Source organism: Arachis stenosperma, chromosome 4 (genome assembly GCF_014773155.1).
Source record: "Arachis stenosperma cultivar V10309 chromosome 4, arast.V10309.gnm1.PFL2, whole genome shotgun sequence".
In the NCBI taxonomy this organism is placed as follows: Eukaryota; Viridiplantae; Streptophyta; class Magnoliopsida; order Fabales; family Fabaceae; genus Arachis; species Arachis stenosperma.
Genome location: NC_080380.1, coordinates 135182320 through 135194262, shown reverse-complemented (window position 1 = coordinate 135194262; position 11943 = coordinate 135182320). Strand labels below are relative to the sequence as shown.

General features: G+C 35.5%; 2 protein-coding genes and 1 non-coding gene across 3 annotated transcripts; all 3 read right to left on the bottom strand.

Annotated features, from left to right (window-relative positions):
- Nucleotides 1-30: 30 nt before the first annotated feature.
- LOC130974142 (phosphomannomutase) lies at nucleotides 31-4306 on the bottom strand. Its single transcript, XM_057898892.1, has 12 exons — nucleotides 4044-4306; nucleotides 3618-3711; nucleotides 2386-2430; nucleotides 2200-2266; nucleotides 1816-1892; nucleotides 1565-1600; nucleotides 1414-1469; nucleotides 1228-1327; nucleotides 1032-1127; nucleotides 855-944; nucleotides 422-473; nucleotides 31-260 (listed from the first exon to the last, which is right to left on the bottom strand). Exons 2-12 carry the CDS (start codon nucleotides 3684-3686, stop codon nucleotides 205-207), a joined length of 744 nt encoding a protein of 247 aa, XP_057754875.1. The 5' UTR covers nucleotides 3687-3711; nucleotides 4044-4306; the 3' UTR covers nucleotides 31-204.
- An 832-nt stretch (nucleotides 4307-5138) lies between these two features.
- On the bottom strand, nucleotides 5139-7322 carry LOC130974133 ((+)-neomenthol dehydrogenase-like). Its single transcript, XM_057898886.1, has 5 exons — nucleotides 7030-7322; nucleotides 6549-6795; nucleotides 6129-6197; nucleotides 5799-5978; nucleotides 5139-5692 (listed from the first exon to the last, which is right to left on the bottom strand). The coding sequence occupies exons 1-5, from the start codon at nucleotides 7050-7052 to the stop codon at nucleotides 5315-5317; spliced, it is 897 nt and encodes a 298-aa protein (XP_057754869.1). The 5' UTR covers nucleotides 7053-7322; the 3' UTR covers nucleotides 5139-5314.
- A 4513-nt stretch (nucleotides 7323-11835) lies between these two features.
- On the bottom strand, nucleotides 11836-11943 carry LOC130977881 (small nucleolar RNA R71). The gene has a single exon (XR_009085554.1). It is a non-coding gene; the product is annotated as a small nucleolar RNA R71 (small nucleolar RNA).

Here is an 11943-nt window from a genome sequence, read left to right as displayed (position 1 = left end):
ATCACTCTCACAGATTAATTTAAGACAAAATTTAACTGAATGACATGCTTATTTATCAAATCCAATATATAAAAATGGCAACAAAATTACAAAATAGGGGAACCAAAATTACAGTGATTATGTCTGCGTCTTCTGATCATATGTAAACGTGTATTTTATACTTCCTCAATGGCGGTTCTCAATGGAAACATTGCTTCAGCAAATTCAATTTTTAAGGAAGAGAGCTGTGCACTGCTTCATGGTATCTTCAGGGCTTGTAACTGAAAAAGGAATGAATACAAATTATAAGCACTGCAGCAACAATTATTTACCTTGGATAATTCGGTCTTAATTTAAAATGGAATTGTTTCAGCATGCCATTGTAACCAAAACTGAGTCATTTTTTTCACATATTATGATTTAAAGTTACGAAGCAACTAACCTGTGTGACCAATAGTCCTTTCTGATTCATAGATTTCATGGTCATTTCCACCCTGCTCAAAGAAAATTACAAAATAAAGTTATTGTAGGAAATTAATCAATCTTCATCCTTTGGTAACACCATAAAGTAGGCATATAGCTTCAATTTTGGGACTGATATACTGTTGCAACATATAATTTCTAAAAGCATGATCATTTTGGTGAATATTTAAAACAAGTTTCAAAATGGAGAAAAAAGGTTCATGCAGTCTCCATAAAACAGACAATTATTTGCTTGTTACAGAAATTTTTTGCCCCAACTCACTTTAAGGATTTTTCATAAAAATGTGTCACATTGATAAATCAAAAGGATCCGGTAGCAACTGGCGTTATAGAATTCAAAAATCTATAATGGTAGAGTTACAGATATTTGTTTGATACTCTAAAGGACTAACCTTGTAAGTTTTGTCACCAAAGAAGTGAATTTCATTAAAATCTTCAAGGTATCTAAGGCAGTATGTTTTATCCCAACCTTGGGGGAAAACCTGAAGAGAAGATTCAAATTAAGACATGCTCACTTATAACTTGGCCATTAAGAAATTCGCCACATGGGGATGAAGATCATCACTTACATCAAAGCTTATCTGCCCTCCAATGGAAAATGTCAGATTAAAATGAGCAAACTTTTCACGAAGCACCTCAACCATTTTTGGACGAATGTTGTGAATCTGAGAACATGTGTTGCAAACTTTTGAAAGAAATATAGGACCTTTCAAATTATAGAGACAGAAAATTCTAATTAATATTCACATGACCAAGATGTCTCACCTTGTCATACTTCTCAAATTCATCTCTTTCTTCTTGGCTACAGTTTCGCCCAATTGGCGACACATTCAGCATTCCACTACGGAACTCTATGAATGTTCCCCTGAAAAGATTATGTCAAAAACAGGATTTATAAGTTTTCTGCAATAAAAATGAACAGTATATGATTAACCTCTGAATATGGCTGACCTCTTAATAGGGATATCCAAGTCAGCAATGTAATGAAGTGTGAAATTAATAAATTCCTACAACAAAATTATCTCTAAATGCAGTTAGGAGGTAATCAGCATGGTTGCCTCAGTCTCAAACAATATGGCTTGAATGGAAATTCGGGCCTTACCTTGAGCTTTTCATCACCAAGGAATGATTTCAAGCTCTGTAAACAGGGAAATTACAACTTGTCATGGTGTATTAGATCAAAATTTTACATTGCTACAATAACAGAAGGCCCGCCGGGGGGTGTTTTACAAGCGACACCATGATGGTACTAGTTTTGTTCTTTCGATAACAAAAGGATCATCACAACTTTTTCAACTTACATCTGATCATTGTAATTTGATTCTATCAAGGATTGAGGTTTATGAGGTGTACCTGGGTTCCAATGAGGTTTCCTTCCTTATGAGCCACAAGACCATTCTCAGAAAATACATAATCATAGTCATTGGTAACTGCAACAAATAAGGGGTATATTCAAAAAGATAGATCCTTTTGATTTCATTCTAATAGCTTATCAAAGATGCATGATTTGACAAAAGTAGAGAAAAGTAAAAATTGAATTCTCAGCTTATATCAGCAAACATAATTCCCAACCTCAGCCAATATCAAAGAAGAAACAAAACAAACATGAAAAAGAAACCACATAATAGAATTAATTAGCATTAAGCAATGAGACGGAACACTACAATCAATTTTCTCCAAGTGGTTTCACATAACGAAATTATAGCATCAGAAATCAGAGAGATGCTTGTAGCTAACCTGTGCTGCCAAGTTGCTCAGATATCTTTACAAGGTCAGAACCGCCCACAACTCCAACTGTTACAACCTGTACCAGGAAAGAGGAAAGGACTTTTAAAGCAGGTTCTATGAATTGTCAGGTATGGATTAAGAAAACAAATGCATGTAAACTTTTTTTTTTCCAAAAATAAAATCTGGCTCATTTACCTTCCTTAGATCTTGCATGAACGCCAACATCTCTGGAGTCACCACCTTGAATTCGAGTAGGAAACAATAAATAAAGGTGATGCAAGACTAAACAATCATAATAAATCAAAATTTTCTAGTTTTCTTCAGCATTATGGTGTTATAGCATGCTATAATTAGTAGGCTTTGGATTCAGTAGCCTTCTCCAAAGAGAGGCTATTGGTAGCCTCTTCATACTTAATTATAAAATAACCCAATGCATACTTTTTCTCATATTTAAAAAGTACTCATGCTTTGTTTTTTTTATTTCTTTTCAGATATTCACTGTTCAAATAAGAGGAAAAGAAAGTACTGCCACATCTCATTGCTGCCTTATCCTTTCTAAGAACTGCAACACCATTAATAAATTTTGATCCACCTCCATCATGTCCAATATAAACGTTGACAATGGTGGTGATTGATGGATGATCTTGGTGAACGATCTGTGGAGTGTTGATTGAGCAACATGGGCTCACTTCTTCCTCTTCCTCTTGTTTCTCTTTTGTCATTATTATTCCTTCTCGTTGCTCTTTAATTATTGAAATATATGATCATTATTGGTGTCTTTATTCATATGAGTATGCTCTTCACATTTTGAATAACCCAGGTTATTCAATCAACTCATTAATTTGTTAAAAGATTATCTAGTTTCATAAAGATTGCCACAGTCAAATTCAACATTGATGACCCAATTCCACAGCACATTCAGCTCATTTTAATTAGTTTATGCAGCGTTTGTGGCTGTTGGAAGTGAGAATGTTTTTCTTTTTCTTGGTTGAGAGTGGGCACAGTTGGAATACAGAACTTACTTTTATGGACTTCTCATGGAGATACAAATTATTCACACAATTCCAAGCCAAACAAATGAAACTACCTTTAGAGTGTTCATGGAAGTTGCAATAGTGAAGGCAGAAATGAAGCTGCGTTGTATCTCAAGTTTGGGATAATGCGTGTTAAAAAAGAAATAAAAAAAAAATAAAGAAGGAATACTTTCAAGTATTAAAAGATATGTATGGGGTATATTTTATAATTGAATTTGAAGAGGCTACTAGTAGCTTTCTTTGGAGAGGCTACCGAATCCAAACCCTAATTAGTAACCTTAAACTACTTGTAGACAATAAATCTGACTCAGAACACATCAAATTGCTCCATAAATATATTATTTTGTTAATCTATACAATAGTAATGCCATTGGCTCAAGAAGAAAGAAGTACCTTCCTTGGGGCTGTAAGAGTCCCATCAACATCAAACAATGCAATCAAACCAGGTTTCCGGGCAGCCATTTATTCTTATTATTAGCACTAAACCCTGCATAGTATTGAACCTCTTCATCAAGTTTTAAGCAAATATATTATCCAAAACTTCATTATACCCTTCCGTAGATACATAATTGAACTTGTTTGGTAAACGCTTCTTCATCAATAGTGCAAGATAATTTCTAACTGAAGCTGATAAAGTTCAGAATTTTAAACGAGATTCTAAAACACTCTAGGCCAATACACAATCTTACAAGTTTTGCAAATGCTTTTTCATCAAGTAAAGAATTTCGGAAGAAAAAGAGAAACAGCCAGCTCAGAAATTCAGAATTTCCATGAAATTTTTAAAATAAATAATAAAAGAAAAGAAATTAAAAACGCTACCTTGCACGCAACGCAGCAGCAGGAGTGGAGGTCTGGAGGAGAACGCAGATCGCCGGAGAGAAGCTGGGAGCGTGATACAATGGTGGAAGCAAAGGGGTTGATATAAAACGATTTGAGATCTGTGATTGAGAGGGAATTGGACACAGGAAACTGCTTTCAGTGGGGCCTACCATCAACCAAGGCGCGCACAAAAACTGAAAAACATGTGCATAGTAGTATACTACCGTACAATCTAGTTATACATGAAAACTAGATCTCCCAAAATATAGCACATATTTTGAGTATCTTTTCATTTGTATTTTTTTATATTTTAAAATAAAATATTGTATTAAGTGAATTATTATTCTTCACATTATTTTATTGAGACTGCGAGTTAGACGAATCGGATCCTATCTGCTGCAGGTCGGGTTGCCAACTTATTCCGATTGAATGGAAGCGAGTTGGATACCTAAAATTTAGTAATTGGTGGAGTAATTCCAATGCATGAGAGTGATGAGAAGTTACATTTGCACCTTAGCAAGCAATATAATCATTACTTAAAATCTTGGAAGGAAACTTCTTAGCACCTTCATTGCACTTTCTTGCTTCACACTACATGTCTCTTTAAATTTTGGCCTATTTCCATTACAACAATGAGTAACTTTCAACTTTCCTTACTAGAAGCCAAAAAGAAAAGGGGGTGAAATTTTTCTGAATTGCTAATCACTTTGAACCAAAATGGTGGCACTTGATTCATGTTAAAGAGGAGGCCTAGATGGGTCACCAATTGAAAGAAATGGAAGTTGGCATCATGGAATAGAATGTGGCTCCTTTAAATTTTGAATTTTCACTTAAAAGGAAAGCAGTGTTAAAACTTAAAATGCACTAACAAATTTTTAAAAGGGTCTGGACCCTAATTTCTATTGGATCTAAGAGCTAGGAGTGTGAGAATATAATTTATTTGGTAAGTAAAGAAAAAATTCTACCACTTACAAAATCTCATTCAACACTTGTTTCCAAAGAACAATAAATTTACTTAGCACAACACTCTATCCTAATCATCTTTATAAATTGTTAAAAGCAATTGAAATCTCATGTTACATGCTGAAAGTAACGTTTCTCATGAATAGGTTCTTCATTTAACATGGTTCCTTTCAACCATAACAAATTTTCCTTTAATGAACCTGGCTTATTATCAACTCTCTTGAATTATGTAAAACAGAACAAATGAACAACAACAAAGACTAATCAATCCTCATCAAACAATGCTGATACTAATTGGTATCTTCTGATCAAAATGGCGAAACTTCACTTCGGACGAAGAAGAGACCGGACTGACCCCCATTAGATAGCAGAGCCAACCTTACAGCGCTCTCGGCACCTTCGTCAACACTAAGGTTACCAGTGTTGAAGTTTATATCCGTTTTGACAAAACCAGGACAAACAGAATTGATACAGAAAGATGGATACTTCTTTGCAAGAATTCTTGTGTATGCATTCAAAGCAGCTTTTGAAACTATGTATGCAGAAAAAGCAGAAGGCCATCCTTTGGTTTCAAATGAACCCTCTTTGAAATCACTTAGAAATTGATTCAAAACCTCATCAATTTTTTCTTCTGTTAAGCTTTCATCATCACTTAGAATTCCTTTAGCCCATTCATTTGGTAGGTTCTGTATCAGCATAAGAAACCATATAGCAGCAAATACATTAGTAGTATTCAAGAGAAAATAAAACATGATAATATCTGTATTAAAATATAAACAAATTATCAAAAACCTTCAACTGTCCCATGGAGGAGGAAACATTGACAATCTTTGGTGAGACTGACAATTGTAGAAGGGGAATAAGTGCTTCACACATTCCTTTGACACCGTAATAGTTAGTTCTAAGTCCTGCTTCTGCAGATTCATAATCTTGACATACAATTTTTCTCCAATCAATAGCATCAGCCCTTTCCTACATTCAAAGATTCAAGAATCAATGCTCTAGAATAATCTTTAGAACAAAAGCCAATGTTCTTTATAAATAACCAAAGAAATGTTTATGTAATCATTACTCAAAATGAGTGAAATTATCTAATATGGATTGGTATTGAAAAAGCCATACCCCAGAAGCAAGTAAAGCTTTGAATGCATCGCCATCAACGACTGTCCCAGGGACTCCTGCATTATTCACCTAAACAGAATACAAATATTTCTCAGCAGTGAAGAACAATGAAATTAGATTATGAAAAAAGAACATGCAAAGAGAAGCAAAGTAAAAATCCAAAGGCATTCCCCCCTTAACAAGAAGGATTTAAGACATTTCTCATGGTTGTGTTCACAAGTAAGAAATATTCACACTCTTATAAGACATGTTTCGTTTCCCTTTTCAAGTGACATGAGACTTTGCATAAGCAATACATAGAAACATAATAAATTAGGAAATTAAAGCATAAAGTTCACAAATCAATATGCAGAACCCAACTTAACATTACATCACAAAATAAAATGCTATAATTCAAGAACCTAAAGTTTTTAAGCATACCAAGATATCAAGTTTTCCAAATTGAGTTTTGATGAAATTTGCAAGGGATGCTATGCTGTTAGCATCAGTGACATCAAGCTGATGATAAACAACATGGCCAGATAGACCTAAATCTTTGAGATTCTGAAGAGCTTCAAGACCCCTTTTCTCATCTCTTGCTGTTAAGATCACTGTGATCCCATTAGAAGCCAATTGCTTACATATTCCAAATCCTATCCCTTTGTTTGCTCCTGTCACTACTGCATACCTATAACATGAAAACCAATTATCAAGAATTCGGGATTCGAACTTTTTACAACTACTAGTCTCTATTTTCTTATTCAGCGTTTTCTGTTTTCACGATTTTGTAAAGAAAAAAACAATTGAAAACTGGGGAAAAATTATGAAACTAATCACGCTTCAGTTTTTGTTGCCAATTAAAATTTCTTACAGATGGAGAGAATCATAAGTACATGATGATAATTGAAGAAACTGGTGTTACCTCTTTGAACTTTCTTCTGCCATTGTATCTGTCAATAGGTAAATTTTCAGACACACATTTAAGATAATGAGTTGACTAGATTTTCTTTGCTGTTAATTAGTTTTATATAACAAGTTTATCTAGGAACTTCCGATAGAAAATGTGTCTTGACGTTGATATAGTTGTTTACAATGTAACTGAATCCTTAATTATATTATATTAACTAAACGAAGTTAACGATAATTTCTTCCTACATAGATATCTGCGTTGAGCATGTTACTCTCAAACGATTCGGTTGCTTCCTATTTCCTACCCCAGTCCCCAGGTTTTGTGTTTTTCACATTTTCTTTGCTATTGGTTGGTCCACTCACAAAGGTTATGTGGTCACAAATATAAATAAGAGTTATATTTTGGGAATTTGGATCCTCTAAAGTTTGAATTTCACTTTAGAGAATAAAGTGTGATCTTTTATCTTTGAATAATTTCTCATAGATGAGACTAAAAATAAATATAAAAGAGAAATTATTCAAAGATAAAAGATCACACTTTATTCTCTAAAGTGAAATTCAAACTTTAGAGGATCTAAATCCCTCAAAATTACCTAAAAATGTCCCTTACATTAAGCTCCGGGACCCAAAGTTGCCCTGCAACCCTTTCCGGCGCACAGTCAGTAAACGGAGGGATGAGCTGGCACCTCCCTTGCCATGCTGGAGCCAACTGAAACGACGTAGTATGGATTTGGCGCCCAATGAAGAAGTAAACGACGTCGTTCATACAGAAGGAGCCCTTGAAAACGGTTTGCCTTCAGCATATTTGTTTGAACACTATCACACCTCGTCTCCTCTCCTTCACGCTCAGTCTTCGTCTTCCCATTCTCTCATCAATGGCAGCGAGTTAGGTTCGTCTTCACCGTCTCCTCCACTGCCACAGGTCTTTTGAAGAGTTTGGTGTTCCTTTGGAGGCAAGTGGTTTCTCCCTCTTCTTCGTCGTTGAAGGTATGTGTTGGTTGAAAGAATTTTCGAATTTATTTCATCAATCGATAAATGATCAAGGTGTATGATTGTGTTGTTACTGTGTTGGGTTGTCCTAGGGTTTTATGGTTGCATTACCTTAAAGGATTGTTGATGAGCGGATAATTTGTACGCTTTTTGGCATTGTTTTTAGTATGTTTTTAGTATGTTTTAGTTAGTTTTTATTATATTTTTATTAGTTTTTAGTTAAAATTCACTTTTCTGGACTCTACTATGAGTTTGTGTGTTTTTCTGTGATTTCAGGTATTTTCTGGCTGAAATTGAGGGACCTGAGCAAAAATCTGATTCAGAGACTGAAAATGACTGCAGATGCTGTTGGATTCTGACCTCCCTGCACTCGAAGTGGATTTTCTGGAGCTACAGAAGCCCAATTGGCGCGCTCTCAACGGCGTTGGAAAGTAGACATCCTGGGCTTTCCAGCAATATATAATTGTTCATACTTTGCCCGAGATTTGATGGCCCAAACTGGCGTTCCAAATCAGCTCAAGAATGCCCGGCGTTAAACGCCGGAACTGGCACAAGAATGGGAGTTAAACGCCCAAACTGGCACAAAAGCTGGCGTTTAACTCCAAGAGAAGTCTCTACACGAAAATGCTTCAATGCTCAGCCCAAGCACACACCAAGTGGGCCCGGAAGTGGATTTTTATGTCATTTACTCATCTTTGTAAACCTTAGGCTACTAGTTCTTTATAAATAAGACCTTTTGCTATTGTATTTTCATCTTGGTAGCTATCTTTAGTCTTATGCTATCTTAGATCATTGGGAGGCTGGCCTCACGGCCATGCCTAGACCTTGTTCTTATGTATTTTCAACGGTGGAGTTTCTACACACCATAGATTAAGGTGTGGAGCTCTGCTGTACCTCGAGTATTAATGCAATTACTATTGTTCTTCTATTCAATTCAGCTTGTTCTTGTTCTAAGATATCACTTGTTCTTCAACTTGATGAATGTGATGATCCGTGACACTCATCATCATTCTCACCTATGAACGTGTGACTGTCAATCACCTCTGTTCTACCTTAGATTGGGTGGATATCTCTTGGATTCTTTAACCGGAATCTTCGTGGTATAAGCTAGAATTGATGACTGCATTCAAGAGAATCCGGAAGGTCTAAACCTTGTCTGTGGTATTCTGAGTAGGATTCAATGATTGAATGACTGTGACGAGCTTCAAACTCCTGAAGGCTGGGTGTTAGTGACAGACGCAAAAGAATCAATGGATTCTATTCCAATCTGATTGAGAACCGACAGATGAATAGCCGTGCCGTGACAGGGTGCGTTGAACATTTTCACTGAGAGGACGGGACTGTAGCCACTGACAATGGTGATGCCCAACATACAGCTTGCCATGGAAAGGAGTAAGAAGGACTGGATGAAGACAGTAGGAAAGCAGAGAGACGGAAGGGACCAAGCATCTTCATACGCTTATCTGAAATTTCCACCAATGAATTACATAAGTATCTCTATCTTTATCTTTATGTTTTATTCATCATTCATAACCAATTGAGTTTGCCTGACTAAGATTTACAAGGTGACCATAGCTTGCTTCATACCAACAATCTCCGTGGGATCGACCCTTACTCGCGTAAGGTTTATTACTTGGACGACCCAGTGCACTTGCTGGTTAGTTGTGCGAAGTTGTGTTTATACCATGGTATTGAGCACCAAGTTTTTGGATTCATTACCGGGGATTATTTGAGTTGTGAAAAGTAGTGATCACAATTTCGTGCACCAAGTTTTTGGCGCCGTTGCCGGAGATTGTTTGTGTATGGACAACTGACGGTTCATCTTGTTGCTTAGATTAGGTTTTTTTCTTCAGAGTTCTTAAGAATGAATTCTAGTGTTTCAAGGTGATGTTCTTATCATCACCAAGGCTGATTGATTCTCATCAATTTAGCTCTTGAATGTAATGTCCTGCTGAAGCTTGGCTAGCCATGTCTAATTCCTTTAGACTAAAGCTTTAGACTAACATTGCATGATTCCTGGAATTCTCATTAAGAATTTTGATACTTTTATTTTCTCTTCCACTCAATTTTCAAAAAATTCAAAAAAAAATTTACAAAATCATAAAAACCAAAAATATTTCTTGTTTGAGTCTAGTGTCTCATTTTAAGTTTGGTGTCAATTGCATGTTTCTGTTCTTCTTGCATTTATCATGTGTCTTCACTAATCTTCAAGTTGTTCTTGATGATTTCATTGCTCTGATCTTTAAATTCTCTTGACTTGAGTGTTTTATGTCTCTCATGTGCATTCTCATTTTGTTAGTGTCAGTAGTATACAAACTGCTAAGTTTGGTGTCTTGCATACATTGTTATTTGATTTTAGTTGCATTTTGACTATTCCTCATTATTAAAAATCCAAAAATATTTTTAATTTGTGTCTTTTCAAGTCAATAATACAGAGAATTGAAGATTCAGAACATACAGCAGAGGAATTATACAGAAAAAGCTGGACGTCCAAAACGCCCAGTGAGGAAGGCAAACTGGCGTTTAAACGCCAGCCAGGGTGCCTGGCTGGGCGTTTAACACCCAAAAGGGTAGTAGTTTGGGCATTAAACGCCAGAATGTGCACCATTCTGGGCGTTTAACGCCAGGATGGCACAAGAGGGAAGATTCTGTTTTTAATGCAAATTTTTTTCAGGTTTTCAAAATTTTTCAAAATCAAATCTTTTTCAAATCATATCTTTTCAATCAAATCTTTTTCAAAATCAATTTCTTTCTATTTTCAAAAATACTTGCTAACAATTAGTGATTTGATTCAACATTTCAAGTATGTTGCCTTTTCTGTTGAGAAAGGTTTAATGTTTGAATCATATCTTTCCTTGTTAGCTAAGTTATTAATTTTTAAAATCAAATCTTTTTAAATTATTTTCAAATCATATCTTTTTAATCATATATTTTTCTCACATCTTTTTTAAAATAGTTTTCAATCATATCTTTTTAATTTCTTATTTCAAAATCTTTTTCAAAAATCTCTTGATTTCTTTTCCACTCTTATTTTCGAAAATCAATTAAAGTTTTTCAAAATATTTTTAAAATCTTTTTAATATTTTCGAAAATTTCTTCCCTTCTTCTCACATCCTTCTATTTATGGACTAACACTCATCCTTAATGCACAATTTGAACTTCATCTTTCTTGATAAGTTTGAATTCTATACTTCTTCCTTCTATTTTTCTTTTCCTCTGACACCTCAAGGAATCTCTATACTGTGACATAGATGATTCCATATTTTCTTGTTCTCTTCTCTTTCATATGAGCAGGAGCAAAGACAAAAGCATTCTTGTTGAGGCTGACCCTGAACCTGAAAGGACCTTAAAGTGAAAGCTAAGAGAAGCTAAGGCACAACTCTCTGTAGAGGACCTAACAGAAATCTTCAAAGAAGAAGAAGACATGGCAGCCGAAAACAACAACAATGCCAACAATGCAAGGAAGGTGCTGGGTGACTTTACTGCACCTACTCCCGACTTCTATGGGAGAAGCATCTCTATCCCTGCCATTGGAGCAAACAACTTTGAGCTTAAGCCTCAATTAGTTTCTCTAATGCAACAGAATTGCAAGTTTCATGGACTTCCATTGGAAGATCCTCATCAGTTCTTAGCTGAGTTCTTGCAAATCTGTGACACTGTCAAGACTAATGGGGTTGACCCTGAGGTCTACAGACTCATGCTATTCCCTTTTGCTGTAAGAGACAGAGCTAGGACATGGTTGGACTCACAACCTAAAGAAAGCCTGAACTCTTGGGAAAAGCTAGTCAATGCCTTCTTGGCAAAGTTCTTTCCACCTCAAAAATTGAGTAAGCTTAGAGTGGAAGTCCAGACCTTCAGACAGAAGGAAGGAGAATCCCTCTATGAAGCTTGGGAAAGATACAAACAATTAATCAGAAAGTGTCCCTTTGATATGCTT